Genomic DNA, 19,999 nt, shown 5'->3' with positions numbered 1-19,999 from the left:
ACTTCTTGACCCATCTGCTGTGATTATTATTTGGTAGCTTCATCGCCCTTTTGGACCTTGGTAGTCTCTATGGAGGTAAAGATCTTCTTTGTTTCCTTCAATACTTGCATAATGCATCGTCAAGATATGACCTGGTCAGACTTGATTTCTCTGACTCCTCATCCTGGGATGCGGAATCTAATTTTTTTATACTTGATAGAGGTTATGCCATTCAACTTTATCAGTCAAGGTCGCCCTAGAATCCTATTGTAGGGAGATGGGTCGCTTACTATCGTGAACATTTTCTTTGAGACAACTGGCGGTGTTCTCACATCAAGTGTAATGTTGCCGATGGTAGTCCAGGTGTGTTCGTTGAATCTGGTGAGTACCTCTGCTTGGCCTATGATTGTGTTTTCTAGGCCCATCTTCCAAATTACTGAGATCTGAAGTAGATTGATTACACTTCCATTATCAACCATCATTCTGTCAACTATAGCGTGGGCTAGTTGGATAGATATCACTAGTGAGTCGTCATGTGGGAAATCGACACCTTCGACATCCTGCTCGGTAAAGCCAACGATGGGTCCAGGTTAGGTGTCAACTGCCTGGATCTGGAAGACTAATAAAGTCTGTTAGATCTTCCTTTTCTTGGAGTTGTTGGTGGCCCCCAAGTGCTCGAACTCAGTGAAAATGCCATTGATCTGAATTATCTTGGTTGGCAGCTCTTAGTCTGTGTTTGCATTCCTTATAGGTTGCATAGCTGGCTTTTCCAAGTATCCATCGACCTTGTCTTTTTTCACCAGCTTCTCTAGGTATTCTTCCAAGTGTAGCAGTCGTGGGTTGTATGATCGGGACCTCGATGAAATGCGCAATACTTGGTGTGGTTCAACTTGGAGGTATCTCTCTTCGATTGCTTCAGTAGCTTGAACCATGGTTTACTCTTGATGTCGTGGAGGATTTAATGGATTGAGATAAAAAACTTTGAGTAGTTCGTGGGCGTCGAGCTTTCTTTAGTCGGGGATCGGTCCCTGCGCTTAGCTTTATGCCTACTTTTGTTGTTATACTGTTTCATGTCCTCATTCTTTTGAGCTACTGCCAATTCTTTTTTAGTCTACTCAGGTGTCTTATCTGCTTATCGAGCTTCGTTCCAAAGTGTATGCTTATCTGCCAGAGTGAAAGGGCCTACCAGAGTTAGATATTCTTTCATAATCAATTCTCTGAACATCGGGTGGTTTGCTGGGAGTCTTTTTACGAAGGCTGCACTAGCTATCGAGTCATTGCATTCGACTATCTTTGCCTTCTCTGTTTTGATCCTCTTCACATAATCGCAAAACGACTCTTTTATGTTCTTCTTGATGTTGAACAGGTGGTCAGACTTCTTCTTGATCGAGCGATAGAAGAAATACTCTTTGGTGAAAACCAAAGAAAGCTCATTGAAACTTTGGATGGATTATGGCGGCAAAGTGCGAAACCAATCTTCCGCCTCGCCTTGTAAAGTGGTGGTGAATATCTTGCACATGAGAGCGTCGTTGTTCAGATAGAGGATCATTGCGCCTCAATAGTGCTTTAGGTGTATCTCCAGGTCTCTATCTCCTTTGAATGATGTGAAATGTAGTATGTTAAATTTACGTGAAGGCTTTGCTTGCTCGATTTTGTCTATGAAGGGTGACCTGCTGATGTTGGTCATGTCTCGTTATAGTGCCTCGTCAGTGACCTCATTGCATTAGAAATCACGTAATCGCTCAGGCATGAGCCTCTCTACTTCTTCTTAAATTTGTCTTTGTTGGGTGTATCGGAGCTCTCAGCTACCCTCAGTCATGATATACTAGCCTAGGCTGCTCTTCCATGTGCTTGGCTAGTCTATGTTATGGTTGTAGTGCATATGGTACGTTCCTAGCAAGTAAGCGAATTACTCATAGGTTGTCGGTTGAACTTAAATCGGATTGTGTGACTGCTTATCTCTATCCTTCGTGCTGCCTATTTCGATGTGAGGTGGAGAATGCTCCTTGTGAGTTTAGCAGCAAATGAACACTTCGCTTGGAAGGTTGCTTATGTTGATTATCAGCATATGGCTTTAACCATGAGTGTATGCTCGTCCGTGGGCCTAACTGAGAGTGCACGCTCCTCCGTGTGCTAAGATGAAAGTTTAAGCTATCTTGGGGGCTCAGTTGGGAGTGTATATTACCCGAACGCTCGATTCGTGGCTGGTCGAGGGGCTGTTTGCCGAGACGCTGCTGGAGAGGTTCGTTGTCTACCTTTGTCCTAATTCGGGACATCTTGTCTGGGGCGTGCTGTATCTCAATACGTTGTAAGAGCTAATTCACCAAGGTCATCTGCTGTGTGAGGTCACTTATCAACTCTATAACTTGTCGGGACAAGTGTTATTCGCCATTTGGGTTAAAAGAGGTTGGACGATATGCATCTCCTTGAGTAGTGGAAGTGTGATGGACTCTGGATGTGAGATTTGAGTTGTGATATGTCAAATCTGCAGAGAAATATGGTGAAAATACCCTTGGTTCAATCGTCGGTCCAGAAATCTGAAGCTGAATGGTTGGATCAATCTTGGACCGGTTTGGATTGCTAGGTGGGCCATGGGAGTAGGTTGGGCCAAATGTGTGGGTTGCCCTACATGCGATGCGTATGAGCGCTAGGTATGCGCTCGGCTCAGGAGCGCATTGGGCTCGCACTAGCCTTAGGCCCACGAGCATTGGGCTTGGACAACTTGGGCGTTGTTGCTTCCTGCTCACTGTGGGCTTGCTGCCACAAAGCTAGCCCACTCCCCACTACCATGGTGGTCTCTGTGGCTGTCATTGTGGTGGTGCTCCGTGGTGGCAAAGTTGATCATTTTGTCATTGGGTTGAGCCTCATGGATCGTCGTAATGAGGCTACTTCTCATCCTCCATCATTTGATCTGGATCTTTGAATGTATGAAGTTCTGTTTATTGTGGTTTCCGAATTTCCTGCCATTGTATTTTTCTCTTACACCTATTCAAAGAATTAAAAAATTCTAGGAATAAGAACATACGAAAAATTTACGAACGAATGAGAAATGAGAAACTTTGAATGTGGGAGTCTTCTATCGAACTCTCAATGAAAGCACCAATTTATGGATATGAATTTCCACCGTCTTCTCCTTTGACAAAAATGCACTTGCAAAATAATAACACCCAAGATTAAGGCCAAAAACCTTACGCATCCATGATGAATATAGGGGCTTTGGCCAAACAAAAGAGTGTGTTTAGGAGTTTATGGGTAGCAAATGGCTTAGCTTTTTGGTGGGATAATATGGCTATTTATAGGGGAATGGCCGGCCCTATTTGGAAAATAGTGGCCGACTACGATGCATAGACACGGGAGAAATCCATCGTATCCCGTATCTGACACGCTGAGGATACGGATACGCGAAGGATACGCGTGGATACGCGCCCGATACGTATCGGAATGAAGAGATACGTTTAGGACTGCTAAGATACGCGTATCGTATCGTCCAGATACCCGTATCCTACGTTTCGGATACGTTTGAAACTAAAATAAAAGGATAATCAGAAAAAAAAAAAAAAATCACAATAAATCCGCATAGAATCGTGATTGATCGAAGCTAGCTAACTGAAATCACTCTAAAATCGGAGGATAATTAGAAAAAATAAAATAAAACTCAGATTTACTCGAACCTCATAACATAAATCACTCTTGTTGGGAGACTTTCACGAATCAGACCGTCATCTGCAACCGTTCCATCGTCTTCATCTGCAACTGCGTCGTCTCCATCTTCTCCGTCTACAAGTGCTCTGTCGTCTCCTTCGCTGTCTGCAACTCCAGGTGAGTACTGAAAGTTTGAAAGAAACAAAAAGCTTTAAGCCTTTTTCCTCCTCTTGTTGAATGTACACCGTCAGATTCTGGTTGTCCAAGGCTTTAACAGATTATAAAACGTAAAGCCACTTGCTTTTCCAAGCAATAATATATTATAATACCACTACCCACTTGCTTTTTCAAGCAATAATATATTATAATACCACTACCCACAATAATATATTATAATACCACTACCCACAATAATATATTATAATACCACTACCACTACCCACAATAATATATTATAATATTCTTTACTTTTCTGATGAAGGTTTTTTACCTTTCTGTTTGTAATATATTATAATACCATTACCTTTCGAATCTGATGAAGGTTTTTTACTTTTCTTCTGTTTGTAATTTTTTGTATTATTATAATATTCTTCTGATGAAACTTGTTGCTTTTCTGTTTGCTTTTCTGTTTTTAACTTTTTGTATTATTATAATATTCTTCTGATGAAGCTTGTTGCTTTTCTGTTTACTTTTCTGTTTTTAGATTTTTGTATTATTATAATATTTTTCTGATGAAGCTTGTTGCTTTTCTGTTTTTAACTTTTTGTATTATTATAATATTCTTGTATTTTGCATATTATAATATATTATTGTGTAGTGGTATGAATATTTAGATTATAATAATTTTATGTATATGCTTTTATGATGTGTTTTTTTATGTATATGCTTTCATGATGGATTAACTCTTACTGTTTATAACTTTATATGTTTGTTGATTTAGGAAAATGAATCATCCTGATAATCATGTGAATGATAATACTAATCTGGATGATAATGCTAATCCGGATGAGATTGTTGAAAATTATCACACTCCGTTGTGGAAGTATGTCAAAAAGCTCGAAAAAGTGGGAAATAAAGGAGGAGGAAATACTGAATTTAAATGCAATTATTGTCAGAAAACTTATAAAGGATCCTACCCTAGGGTCAAGTATCATTTGTTAAAAATGGCTGGAAACGGGATCGCGCCTTGCAGCAAGGTTACTAATGAAAATCTTGCAGAAATGAAAAAGTTAATTCGAGAGTGTGAATATAAGCTGAAGAGTTCTGCTCTTAAGAATGTGTCTTTGCCCAATACTGGTTCTTTCTGTTATGATCTACCTGAAGTGAATCTTGATCCAAAGAAGAGAAAAGGAACAAGTGGGCCTCTCAGTAAAGCTTTTAACAAGGAAGCTCGAGATCAATGTGATGCCGAGGTTGCAAGGATGTTTTATACAGGTGGCTTATCATTTAACCTTGCAAGAAATCCGCACTATCGAAACTCATATGTTCGTGCTTCTACACTTCCAGGGTATGTTCCACCAGGTTACAATGCACTAAGAACCACTCTTCTGCAACAAGAGAAGAGTCACATTGAACAATGCCTCCAACCAATCAAACGCACATGGAGCACTAAAGGTGTAAGTTTGTGCAGTGATGGGTGGACAGATGCACAAAGGAGACCACTAATTAATATTATGGCAACTTGTGAAAGCGGGCCTATGTTCTTGAGGGCAATTAATTGTGAAGGTGAATATAAAGACAAGCATTGTATTGCCAACTTTCTCACAGAAGCTATCAAAGAAATTGGTCATGAAAATGTTGTTCAAGTGATCACTGACAATGCTCCTGTCTGTAGAGCTACTGGGTTACTTATTGAGGCTCACTATCCCCATATCTTTTGGACACCCTGTGTTGTTCACACTCTTGATCTTGCTTTGAAGAGTATATGCTCTCCGAAACAAACAGATGTTTCGTACGATGACTGCAATTGGATTTCAACTATTGCTAGTGATGTTTGGTCCATAAAAATTTTTATTATGAACCATAGCATGAGATTGTCCATGTTTAATGAACATTGCAAACTAAAGTTGCTCTCCATTGCCGAAACAAGGTTTGTTTTCTCCACTTTTTTTTTTTTTTTTCCTTATTCAATTATAAGCTATCCTAATTTTAAAATTTTTTAGATTTGCTTCCACACTTGTGATGCTTAGAAGATTTAAGGAAGTAAAGGAAGGTTTACAACAAATGGTGATTAGCCCGAATTGGGCTTTGTACAAAGAAGATGATTTGGTTAAAGCAATGTCGGTGAAGCAAAAAATATTGGATGAGTACTTTTGGGAGAAGATTGATTATATTCTTTTCTTTACAGCTCCAATATATGAGGTTATTAGAATGGCTGATACAGATAAACCTTGTCTTCACTTGGTGTATGAGTGGTGGGATACTATGATTGAAAAGGTGAAAGCTGCTATCTACAGGAATGAGCGCAAGGCATTACATGAAAAAAGCAGCTTTTTTGATGCGGTGTATCGCATTTTATTGGAGCGATGGACTAAAAGTAGCACACCACTTCATTGTTTGGCGCATTCATTAAATCCAAGGTAATGATTTTGCTAATATCCTTATAAACTCTTATAAATTAATCTTTAGCTTTATGATTATATTTTTAAAGTGCTATTTCTTTTATTTTAGGTATTATAGTTCAGAATGGCTCCAAGAAGACCCTAGTCGGGTTGCTCCACACCGAGATGTTGAGCTTACAACTGAAAGGAAAAAGTGCTTTGAGAGATACTTTTCCAATGAGGAAATTAGAAGAAGTATCAATGTGGAGTATGCCTCTTTCTCTATGTGCTTGAATGACTTTGGAGCTATTGATTCTATGAATGATAGGTTTCATTTGGAACCAGTGATGTGGTGGATTGTCCATGGAGCTTCTACACCTAGTCTCCAATCCATAGCGTTGAAGCTACTTGGACAACCTTGTTCCTCCTCTTGTTGTGAAAGAAATTGGAGCACTTATAGTTTTATTCACTCTCTAAGAAGGAACAAGATTACACCACAAAGAGCGGAGGATTTGGTATTTGTGCATAATAATCTTCGTCTTTTATCAAGGAATAGCTCAACCTACAAAGAAGGTATTACTCAATTGTGGGATGTTGGAGGAGATGGCTTTGAAAACTTGGGTGAAGAAAGTGTCGGGATGCTTGATATTGCTAACCTTTCACTTGATGAACCGTCATTGGAGACTACTTTGATTACTGGAGGAGACATCATGAACGTGGAAGTTGAATGAGACTTTTTTTTTATTTTTTATTTTAATTTCGTTTGGATGATCTTTTTACTTTTTCAAGTTTTAAGACTAATTGCTTATTGGATGAACTATCTTTCTAAATGTTTAGAGTTTATTGAAATAAATTTGAATGCTTATTTTATAATGTTTTAGATATGTGTGTGTGTGTATATATATATATTTTTTTTTTTTAATTGCCGTATCCTTGACGTATCGTGTCCTCATTTTTAGAAATTTCACGTGTCGCCGTGTCGTATCGTGTCGTATCCCCGTATCCGTGTCCGTATCCATGCATCACAGGTGGCCGACCATATATGGTGAAATTGTGTGAATAATTGCAAGATATTATATGAAATAATATCTTCCAATTAACATGGCAGTTAATCCTAAATTAAATAGGAAAATTAGGAGTTACCTTTTGAATAAGGATTTGACGAGGAGTGATGAGAAGTATTTGAATAAATATCATTTTGATCACCTTTGACTCTTCCTTGATTGAGTCGTTATTGTCAATTGCATGCGCGTGGGAATTCCGTGTGCCTTAAGGGTAATTTTATCCCTTTAATCCAAATGTTCACTTGTCATCTCCGATGACCTTAAAACTCAATTCTATCAACCACTGTTTATAAGCACATCGGAATGAATGCCCTATTTTACTATTCCTCACTTCTTTTCTTTTTTTCCACTGGCACAGGACAAAAATGACCTTATAATTTTTTTTTTGCTTTTCCTGTTTTTCCCATGTCTCTTTTACTTAGTTTGGCTACCGTTGGTTCTAATGGCTATTGCATAAATTCGAGCACTCATTAATGAAATTTTTTGTAATTTAGACAAGCTTCTATATATTATTTTTAGAGTAAATTGTAGCAATGATCTCTCAACTTTAATCAAATTGGAGCAATAATCCTTCAACTAAAAATCCATTACCATTGGTCCCTCAACTCATCAAAATTGGTAGTTATGGTTCTTTTCATCAACTTCGTCAAAATGAGTTATGTTGGAATGACCATTGCTACAATCTGGGTCCCTCAACTCATCAAAAGTGTAGTTATGGTTCTTTTAGTAAAACTTCGTCAGAATTTGGTCAAAATGAGTTATGTTGGAAGGAGCATTGCTACAATTGAGTTAAAGTTGATGAACCATTGCTCCAATTGGGATAAAGTTGAGGGACCATTTCTCTAGTTGGATTAAAGTTGAGGGACCATAGCTGCACGTTTTGATGAGTTGAGGGACCCATGGTAATGAATTTTTTAGTTAAGGGACCATTGCTTCAATTGAGTTAAAGTTAAAGGACCATTGCTACAATTTACTCTTATTTTTATGGAGAAGGAAACCTTGGTCTCTCATTTTCATTTATCCCCTTCTCTGTTAAGATGATGCCATATGGCATCCCTCTAGTGACTAATGTACAATGGAAGTTGTAAGTTAGTTATAAGTTGTTAGAGTTAGTGGATTACTACAAATAGAAGCTTGTAAGAGAAGAAAGAAAGTGAATGAAATATTGTTGGTATTCAGTTTAGTTATCTCTCTGTGCAATTGTAAAAGACGTATATAGTAAGGTTCTAACATTCTCTTTCTAAACTAGATTTTCTCACTCTATACTCAGTATCCAACCATCCACAGTTTATAAACAGAGTAACGAAAATGACCCTTTAAAAATTTATTCATCTTTTCCTTTTTTGCCTATCTCCCACTGATCTCTCACACTTGTCTCTCACAAAAAACCTTGCCTGCAGTCCAAGATAACAATATCGAACTAGGGTTCTATCCCCTCCTCTTTTCATCCTCTTCCATCCCCTCATCTCACATTCTCTATTTTGTCTTTCTCTTTCTATAAAAAAAATTAGGGTAAAGTACAAAAAACTACCTCAACTATTGGTCTCACGACACTTTCATACCTCATCTTTTTAAAATGACAATGTCATACCTTATCTTATTTATTTGTGCCAATGTCATACCTCCGTCAGTTTTTCTGTTAATTTCTCAGTTAAATGCTGACGTGACTAGAGATGGGGCCCACTCACTAATCCAACTAGACTAAAAAATAATTAAATATTAAAAAATTAAAAATAAAATTATTTTTTTATATATTAAATTATGTTATCCACCTCTCTCTCTCTCTCTCTCTCTCTCTCTTTCTCTCTCTCTCGCCTTTCTCTCTTCTTTGCATCCCCAAAATCCCAAAGCCCATAAACCCTTCCCACCCATCCCCCCTAACCTTCCTTTACCACCCCCCTCTCTCTCTCTCTCACATCTTTCTCTCGCCTATCTTTTCTCTCTTTCTCTGGGCAACCCTTCCCCACCTCCATCGCTACCACCAAACAGCCCATTTTCTCCACTCCCAATCCCATTCCCAAACTCCAATCCCTATCTTCCTCTCACCATGACTCTTCCTACTGCTTTCCGCCGCCGAAGAAAACCCTCCACTTCCCAATCCTCTCCACCGCCAAAACCACCGTTTCCCTCAAATTCCCACCAACCACCGACACCCCCACTCCAACTTCCAAGAAAAAGTCCTCTACCTCGACTCCATCGGCCTCGACTTCTCCCTAATTAACCACCACCCTCCCATCATTTCCTTCCCTCTCTCCCACATCAAACCCACCGTCCACGTCCTCCTTACCTCCATCGACTTCACCTCCCCGGAATTCCATCGCCTGATCGGCATGTGCCTCGAAATCCTCTCCACCCGCATCGTCGAAATCATCCCACTCCTTGTCTTCCTCCTCCGCGAAGCCCACATCAATGGCTCCGATCTCCGCCACGTCATCAATCGCCGCCCCAGACTCTTCGCCTGCAGCATCAAAACTTGCCTTCACCCCACCTTCTACTTCCCACAGAGCATCAACATTTCCTAAGTCAACAAACACACCTGCCTCATCTCCTACAGCATGGAAGACAAGCTTCTGCCCCGAATCGACTACCTAGAAAAAATCTGCTTCTTCTGCCGCAACGCGACGTCAATGTTCCGGTGGTTCCCGCAACTGTTCTACTACAGAAAAAAAGAGAAGAAATGGAGGTTTGATGGGATTTTTAGGTTTTGATATTTGTAATGGGATTCTGGGTTTTGAGATTTTGGGGATGCAGGTTGCCCAGAGAAAGAGAGAAGAGATAGAGGTGAGAGAGAGGGTGGTGGAGGAAGCTTGGGGGAGATGGGTGGGAAGGGTTTCTGGGCTTTGGGATTTTGGGGATGCAGAGAAGAGAGAGGCAAGAGAGAAAGGAGAGAGGTGAATCCCACAATTTAATATAAAAATATAATTTTAAATTTTAAATTTTAAATTTTTAATATTTAATTATTTTTTAATCCAGTTGGATTAGTAAGTGGGCCTTGCCTCTAGCCACGTCAATACTTAACAGATAAATTAACAGAAAAACTGACGGAGGTATGATATTGGCACAAATTCGTAAGATGAGGTATGAAAGTGTCGTGAGACCAATAGTTGAGGTAGTTTTTTGTACTTTACCCAAAAAATTAATATAAGATGTTGACGTGACTTAACCGTGACTGTTCATATAGAAGGAAAAGGAAAAAAAGAGGGGAGAGAATCCAACTCCAACAATAACCTTCTCCACATTTCCTTGCAGTGAGCCAAAACCCTCTATAGAACTGTCCAAAATTTGACCATTATCTTCAATTACATTCCCCATGACAACAAACAATATGTCATACACACACATGACTTCGACTGTGATGAAAATTATAAACTGAATATATTCTCTCCATAATTGGTCATGGACGGTGACCATTTGGTGTGAGGAAGGCGGGTGGTGTTTGGGGGATACTCGATATATTGTTTCAAGTCCCATCTCATTCGTGTGTGTGTTATTTATTTATTTATTTTTTTTTTTTGAGAACTGGTGTTTATGTTTTGGGGAGCGTATGGAAATAATATATTTTTTCCGTCATCGTCTACACGTAGACATATTCATGGAGATTCATCTCTCATATATGCCTAAACAAAGGTTCCTTCATCAAGAATGGTTCAACACACATCACACATCATTCCTTATAACTACCCTCGTGATTTGATTCTCCACGCCAAGAGATATGTAGGGAATCCAACACGAATTCAGTCATACACCCCAATCAATCTCATTCTCTCTCCCCATAACGTTAATGGATGATTCTGACGAGTATTGTCACCATGTGTAGTTTGTGCACAAATTTAATTCCAACATGATGTAGGGATCATTAGAATTAATAAACCTGAATTTAAGTAGAATATTTCGTAAACAAAATGTAGTGGAAGGAAATGGCACAATTGAATTTTGAAGCACAACAAATAATGACTCAAAACGTATTAAAGAAATAAGAAGAAAGTATGCCGCATGATTGACTATTTGTTCATAATGACCAGAAAACTAATTAAGAAACAGTGACAAGTCAAAATGTATTGTAACGTAACCGAGTGATATCAATAACTAAATCTGGAAAATTAAAATCTTTGACATTCATCCCCATTCATACATTGATTTGGACGTCAAAAATAGTCCAAGGATAAAAACCGCAATAAAAAAAAAAAAAAAAAAAGGGCAAAGTGCAAGCTTTAAAAGTATGTGAATAACACAAGAGGAAGGTTGTTTTTTTATTTATTTTTTATTTTTTATTTTTACAAATGATAGATTTTGTTAGATTAGCTAATGACGGGGTTTGAGCTTACGCCATCATACAAGGGTTCAACACCTTTTCACCACTATGGTAAATGACAACTTTGCCAAAGGGAAGATTGTTTAGTTGGATCAATAGCTAGTCAACGGCAATCTATAAACAAAATCTTCAAGATTAAGTCTAATGATTAAGTGTGAAAATGATCCTAAATCTAATTATCTCTATATTTTTGTTCAAAAAAATTATCTCTATACTTTATGGCCAAAGTTAATCTATATTTTTCATTGGATTAGAGTACACGTAAAGCATTGAAGATTCAACTTTATTTTTTGGTGGGTGATGCTTCCTATATTATCATGTTTTGAGATTTTGCTTTTGAAGAATTGTGTTTACGTTTTTTTTTTCTTGTAAGTTCACATTGATTATCTTCAAATTGACTCACAAGTGGTGAATTACCCTGATGGTTCGGTCTTCCTCTTCCATTTATTTTCACCTCCAAATCCTTCCCTTAGCATAAATTAGTGTAGAATATTGTTTGTAATAAATAAACTGAAAATATGACTTTAACCCCTCGAATTCAAATTTTTCCATATAAAACCCGACATAATTGTTTTACTAAAAAAAAAACCAGTGATTAGGATCCACCTAAGTGAATTCATTAATTTCATATTACTTTACACATTTTACATATTTTAGATGCCTAAAATACCCCTATTGCATATATGATGTGCACAATTAATTCTATGCAGATTGTAAGGAGAGAGTTAATGATTTTGCAAAAAGAAAAATAAGACATTAATGTTTAAAAATTCATTGCATATTAATATCAAATTGTTGGCTTAATTCTATGTATTTGGCATTATGAGTTCATAATATATATATATATATATATATATATATATATATTTCTTTTTTTACAAAAAAAAAAAAAAAAAAAAAAAAAAAAACCTAATATATGTACACATAAAAAAAAAAGTAATTTACCTACCATGTACAAAAATGTTATTTGATTCAACATGTGTATAAATATATATATGTGTGTGTGTGTGTGTGTTTGTATAATTAGACCATATTAATTTACCTACCTACTATTTGAACATTTCCAATTATGCAAAATATTGTATACCAACAACAAAATATTGCATAAACTTAGGAATTGGATCATGCTTTTGATTTTATATTTTACCTACAAAAAATCATATACATATTACTTTATATATTTTTACCAAAATACATGACACACCCCGACCTAAGGAGGGCGTGCTGGCCATCACGTGATACCCATCATGGGATTGCTTGTGAGTTCCCAAAAATAAAACCGTGAGGGAATGGTAAGCCCAAAACGGATAATATCGTGCTACGGTGGTGGAGCACGCCCGGGAAGTGATCCGCCCAGGGCCGGGATGTGACATTTGGTATCAGAGCCTAACCCTGGCCGTGGTGTGCCGACCAGGACGTCGGGCCCCTAAGGGGGGTGGATTGTGACATCCCACATCGCCCAGAGGAGTGATCCTTATATGTATATTCTCATCTCTACCTAGCACGAGGCCTTTTGGGAGCTCACTGGCTTCGAGTTCCATTGGAACTCCGAAGTTAAGCGAGTAGTGCGCAAGAGCATTCCCAGGATGGGTGACCCATTGGGAAGTTCTCGTGTGAGTTCCCAAAAACAAAATCGTGAGGGCGTGGTTAGGGCCCAAAGCGAACAATATCGTGCTACGGTGGAGTCGGGCCCGGAAAATGGTCTTGCCAAGGCCAGGATGTGACTTTCCCATAAACAAAACCGTGAAGGCATGGTCGGGGCCCAAAGCGGACAATATCGTGCTACAGTGGTGGAGCGGGCCCGGGAAGTGATCCCCCCCGGAGCCGGGATGTGACAAAACATCCCTAATAATATATGTAATAATACATAAAAAAAAAAAATTACCTACCATGTATACAAAAATATTATTTGATTCAAAATATATAATCTAGGTTTTCTCAAAAAAAAAAAAAAAAAAAAAGAACTTTTTTGTATATATATATTTTTATATAATTGGAATAAATTAATTTACCTACCTACAAATTAATTTCCAATAATTTACATACAAAAAATTATACCCCGTGTGTAATATAATATCTCTTTTTTCACTAATACATGGAGAATAATTTACCCATTACAAGAAGAAATATAATTTGATGTATTATATTGAAAAATATTATGTCATACCTATATTTATACAACAATAAAGCGTGCCAATATATGTAACAATACATGAAAAATAATTTACCTACAAGTTAGAGAAGTGTTATTTGATTCAAAATATATAATAGGGATTTAGTATAATTTTTTTTAATAATTGCAACAAATTTATTTACTTCCCCATTAATGCAAAAAATATATATATATATATATATATCACAAAAAAGGTAAATTTTTGGTATGATATGGATACAATTAATGCAATACAACAGTTCATATATTTTATTTCACTTTTTCTACAACTTTTAATTTGCAATAAATTTAGGGATTTGGGAAAGTAGCATGAGTGTAAATAAATTGTATTAGTAGGTCAATAGTGTTCTGATGTAGCTGTAGATTTTAAATTTAGGCTTTTATTGGACGTTTATATGTAAATGAGTTTTTGTCTAGGAATCATGAATTATAAGAGCCAAAATCTAAAGCATCCTAAAATAAAAATAAAAAACTTCTAATTGACCCCTTTTTAAGACGTGATAGATATTATGCCACTCATTTTTATTTTGTTTGTACATAAACTGCAACGTGATCACTCGGCCTCCAACTAAGTTCAAATAATAAAAACGAAATGAAAATGATGTTTTATATGACTATCATAAAGTAAATGATGTTTTATATGACCATCTTAGAGTACACTTTATTGTGTGAAAATGTGCCTCCAAGTTCGAAGTTTTGTTATTATAGTAAATAGCTTGAGTTCGGTATTGAGCTTGAATTTTTTAAGCACGATGGAGATTAACTTGTATAAAAAGTAAGACAAGCTTAATTTGAGCTTGAAAATATTGAACAAGCCAAATTTAAACATTGATATATGATTTGGCTCAACTTGTTTATAGACAATAGACATGAGTCCATTACTGTATGTTTCATCCAATAAACAATTTACTTTGGCCTACTCACATCTCTGTCTACTTGATTCTAATTAAGATTCTTCGCTGAAAGACCTCAGTACAATTATAAATGTGCTTAATATATCAAACTCATAAGAGCATCTTCAAAGGAGATGTTAAATTTTAAACATAAAATTTAAATTGTATGTGGTACTTTGACATCTTTCTAAAATTTGCTCTCCACCCGTTATGTCAAATTAAAATATTATTTTATTATATTATTTCTTTTCATAATTTCTGTTTTATAATTACAATTTGATTACATTTTTTTTATTTTATTCCCTTATTTTAATTTCCTAATTTCCCAAATAGCATGTACACGAGAATGGGCATCTGAATTGATACCCAAGACATAAAAAACTGAGGCTTCTGAGCTACAAAGTAATTTAAATCATCTCAATAAGTTTCATGCCTATGTAACTTCAAGCCGTCTGCTTTTCTTCTTTTCTTTTAAATTGGATTCAAAATAAATTGAATCAATACAATATCGCATAGTGTCACATTCCGACCCGGGCCCCCATCACATTCCGGGCTCGACTTCACCGTAACACGATATTGTCCGTTTTGGGCCCCGACTACGCTCTCACGGTTTTGTTTTAGGAACTCACACGAGAACTTCCCAGTGGGTCACCCATCCTGGGATTGCTCTAGCAAACTCGCTTAACTTCGGAGTTCCGATAGAACCCGAAGCCAGTGAGCTCCCAAAAGGCCTAGTGCTAGGTTGAGATGGGAATATACAGCCAGTGAGCTCCCAAAAGGCCTTGTGCTAGGTAGAGATGAGAATATACATATAAGGCTTACAGGATCCACTCCCTTGGGCGATGTGGGATGTTACAATCCACCCCCTTTAGGGGCCCGACGTCCTCGTCGGCACACTCGACCAAGGATTGGCTCTGATACAAAATTGTCACATCCCGGCCTAGGTCCCCACCACATCCAGAGCTCAACTCCACCGTAGCACGATATTATCCGCTTTGGGCCCCGACTTAGCACTATATTGTCCGCTTTGGGCCTCGACCACGCCTTCACAGTTTTGTTTCTAAGAACTCATACGAGAACTTCCCAGTGGGTCACCCATCCTGGGATTGCTCTCACGCGAACTCGCTTAACTTCAGAGTTCCGATGAAATCCGAAGCCAGTGAGCTCCCAAAAGGCCTCGTGCTAGGTAGAGATGAGAATATACATATAAGGCTTACATGATCCACTCCCTTGGACGATGTGGGATGTTACACATAGCCTCTTCCCTTTGATTCAAATGCATTGCAAGATTTAGTGGTCAAATATTCAGTACTCAAATATTGGCTGGAGAGAACGCCAAGCTTCAAAGATTTTGTGACGGAGTTGGGTTTTCTCTGAACCAAGAAACTAGGTTTTGCAGTTTGCAGATTGATATTTTTAGAGTTGGAGACGGTGTGGGAGGAAGATAAATGTTTTCAAACAATAATAAAATTAATAAAAAGTATTTAATAATTAATCAATAAAAATTTAAAGCTGCTGTCAATTTTGAAAGCAAGGGTGAAAACTGTCATTCTATGTCATGTCACATCAGATTTGACTTTTCGATTAAAAAACAATGTTACTGCCTTTGACATCTTTTTTGGAGATGCTCTAATAAGCTTTTGGTAGTATATATAAATATAAACACCCAACAAAAGAGTACTGATCCTATTTTATTGTAAGTAGGCAAAGTTGTAATAAGTGTGATAGGGATCCTTCAATGATCATGTAAGCTATTGACTTAAGTATACTGGCGGCGTAAAATCTACTACAAAAATTTAGGGAAAAAACAAAAAAGAGAGAACAAATAAAATTATAAAGAATTACATGCATGATAAAAGAAAATAAAACAAAATGATCGAGTAATATCTCTATTTGGTACGTAATTATTTTGCCAACGAATTAATTTTCCATTTTTCATTGATTAATTTGGTGTGGTGCAGTGGCTCCTCCTGCAGCATGAAAACGAAGACACCAAAGCATGATCTTGGAGCATTCTTCTGGTGGGATTCCCTTTAGTTTTGTTTCGTCTTCAAGAACCACTTCCTTTACAAATTTGATTGAATTCTGTTGCCAAAACAGCAATTAAAAAACCTTCTTGTTAAACTTAAAAAATATATAAACATATATTCAAAAGCAAAAAAAGCATCCACATGCTTATATAATTCAAATAATAATTGAAAGAGAGTAACCTAATTATATATAAATACGATTAGTTCTGATATTGTATTTACTTTTATAATTTTTTTTTTTTTTGTCAATTCCATCTTTTTATCTTTACAAGAGTTTTTATATTTATTTTTTTCAAGGGCATTGTTAGTTGAATGATTTTAAAATGGTTGGAGGATGCCAACCTCTACTAAACCATTTTACTTATAATATTTAAGCATAAAATACTCTGACAGGTTGGTGTGACAGGACCCCAGCTACACCTACACCAACTTAAATAATTTGATTTCTTCCATATATCTTTTTTCTTAATGATACTTTCCCTTTTACTGTAATTTAAACTTTTTTCAGAAAAGTTATGATAATATGCGTTTGCATAGAAGCATGTCTATCATCGATGGGTGCATATTAAATTTCACACAGCTCCACTTTCATGAGGTATATAAGAGGGAAGAATGACAGATATGTGACATGCATTTTATATTATCAAATTATGAATTGAGACATTATCCTAAAAAACATGATTCTACATATTTAATAACTGTAATTTTAAAATTAACGTCATACTATGATAAGAGACAATTCATGTACCTGATAGGAGCTTTGGAGAGATGAAGTGCGACCCCATCTCTCGGGGTCCCAAAGAATTGAACTATTGAAAGCAAAACTTGAGATATGAATGGGAAGCCTAGTCTCTGTTTCATTGTTCATTTGCTTCAAATGCCATCCTATGACTTGTGAAGAATCACATACAGGTCCTTCAATGATCACCTTCTTTCTGTTTGCTGCAAGTAGAGCAATTGGCCATGTCCCAAAAACCCTGCAAATTAATAAACAAATGAAGCACTTGACAAAAGATTATTTCCTTCAACAAATTTCTGTTTAGATATTACAATGTATCCATTTGTATATAGTGATAAATAAATCAAAATTAAATTATACCCAGTTGTTTTTATTTATAAATTTTGATTGAAAACTATACATATATAACAGTCACGCATGCACGTAAACAGCTGTTAGCTATTGATGTGCGTATATCCCACTATGAGACTCGCAATTGTTTCAAAAACTTAGACTTACATATGCACTTTAGAATATTGGCGAAGTCCAACAAAATTCACTAATCACAACCTTTTTAGTCCGAATAAGTAATAAGGGATACTTATTTTTTTTCCCCTTCCGGCAATCACACCTTTCTTAAAAACTACTCGAACTTTGAAACCTCCATCCCTCCAGCTAAAGAACCATAGGTTCTTACGTTCAAAAAAAAAAAAATTCAAGATATCATGATCCATTCCTAACAGCATAAAATACTAGGTAAAATTAATTTACAACATAATATTCAAAGTTAAAAATTTTAATCGAATGAAAGAAATAAGGAATTAAGGAATATTTACGTACTCAATTTCTCTGAGTTGGTCGAAGAAGCCAAGATCGTAAACATTAGAAAGCCCAGCAAAGTGAACAATCCCACTAATCCTGTGCTTTTCAATGTGCTTAAGAGCAATGTTCCTCTGGCGATCCCTTTCAGCTTCTGCGTCTGTAAAATTCATTCTCGAAACCAAATGCCTGTACATAATCCCCGTTCCCATCAGCACTTCGGACACTTCATTCGACTCCGTTTTCGGCGCCACCACGATCCAAAGCAACGGCTGAGGAACCAACCTTATAGTATTGGCTAGTCTTCTCAAAAACACACTTTTAAACTTAATGTCTTTCGTGCTCGTTGCCGTCGCAGTGACTATGATTATGAACCTTCTCGGCGTCACTTCGGGTTCTTTCTTTTCCTCTGCTTCTTCTTCTTGTGTGAACCTCGAGTTTTCGGAGCTCTCTTTGTGCCTTGCAGGTTCTGCTGCTGCTGCTATCGACACATTTGGTGTCTCTGCAGCTATCAAACTTCTATTAATAACATCCGGTACTATTTCTTGCGGCGGTTCTACCGACTGCGGCGGAAAGTCCAGTGATTTATTGGAGGAAACCACGGCATCGGTTCTAGCGAAAAGCGAAGCCTTATCCGTTGGAGCAAAGCCTGAGAAGAACCCCATAACAAAACACAAAGCAAAATGGACGGCAGCTTTCTTCCATAATTGGACCCTCTTCTTTGTTCTTTCCGTTGTACCCATTTCTTTGAAAAATCTATTAAATTTGGAATAATTAAGGGTTACTGGGTTTTTTGGTGGGTTTTGGCCAGTATAATATATAATGTAGGAATTTGCATGAGAAATTTTATATCAGATTGGTTTATGCTTTAAAGGTGTTAATTTATAATAAAAAAGAAATAAAAAATAAAAAAAAAGGTGGAGCTAGCTAACTTGGTTATGATTGATACTGGCAAACTCAAAGAACATTTGTTTTTGTTATGAGGTGCTTCTTCTGGTGAGTAATTTTTCTTTTTGTTAGTTGTTGCTTCAAGTAAAAGGAAGTTGAAGAGAAATGGGAAGGACTTGAGTTGCTGTCTCTGCACCAAATAGTTGTTGGGATAGAAACCCGTCAACTAATTGGCATCAAAATTCAATCGATTGCTAGATAGTGTTTGTTTTATAATATGGAGTCAACCAAACCTTATATATAAGACAGAAAGTAAAAGAAGGATAGAGTATATAAAACTGGTTCAAAGGACTGGGAGAGTCTGCATTATATTTTAGAGTTACTAAGCAATGTTCTTACAGCTTTTTTTAACATAAAAAATGGAATTAGGAGGGAATGTAAGTTATGTTTGAGTTAGAGACTTTTAAGTCTTAAAGGGGTTCTTTCTCAAAAAAATAAAAAATAAAAATAGTCTTAAAGGGGTTGACAAGAGATGTTAGAAAAACATCATAGGAGTATTATAAAGGTATGTAACAAAAATTTATAAATTCTTTTAGAACAATTCTCTCATATCGAATTTCAACGATCCAAACTGTCTATTTTGTAAGTGTTGATTCATAGATCATCCTTGCAAAAATTCAATTCAATCTGAAACCATTTGCCCATTTAATTGTCACAATAAAAGTTCAATGTTTCTTAGAATATAGTGTTCGTCAATTTCTTTGAACTCAATTAGATGCCTCAAATATTTCCGATTTGGCTAATATTTTGCAAAGATCATCTATGAGGTGCATCTTAAAAAATAAACATTTCAAATCATTGAAATTCGATGTGGTATGGGTCTCACAACAAATCCTTTTTTTTCAAAAATTAGAAACCCCTTTTCTTAAAGAATCTGTATA

The 19,999-nt window shown here is 36.7% G+C and overlaps 1 protein-coding gene and 1 pseudogene across 1 annotated transcript; one reads left to right on the top strand and one right to left on the bottom strand.

The window, feature by feature from the left end:
- Positions 1 to 9,172: 9,172 nt before the first annotated feature.
- On the top strand, positions 9,173 to 9,933 carry LOC137721998 (protein SEEDLING LETHAL 1, chloroplastic-like; annotated as a pseudogene).
- A 6,409-nt stretch (positions 9,934 to 16,342) lies between these two features.
- On the bottom strand, positions 16,343 to 18,973 carry LOC137721677 (beta-1,4-xylosyltransferase IRX9-like). Its single transcript, XM_068460701.1, has 3 exons — positions 18,192 to 18,973; positions 17,382 to 17,610; positions 16,343 to 16,688 (listed from the first exon to the last, which is right to left on the bottom strand). The coding sequence occupies exons 1-3, from the start codon at positions 18,911 to 18,913 to the stop codon at positions 16,539 to 16,541; spliced, it is 1,101 nt and encodes a 366-aa protein (XP_068316802.1). The 5' UTR covers positions 18,914 to 18,973; the 3' UTR covers positions 16,343 to 16,538.
- Positions 18,974 to 19,999: the final 1,026 nt, after the last annotated feature.

This window comes from Pyrus communis, chromosome 17 (genome assembly GCF_963583255.1).
Source record: "Pyrus communis chromosome 17, drPyrComm1.1, whole genome shotgun sequence".
NCBI lineage: Eukaryota > Viridiplantae > Streptophyta > Magnoliopsida > Rosales > Rosaceae > Pyrus > Pyrus communis.
This window is presented reverse-complemented; position numbering and strand designations above follow the sequence as displayed.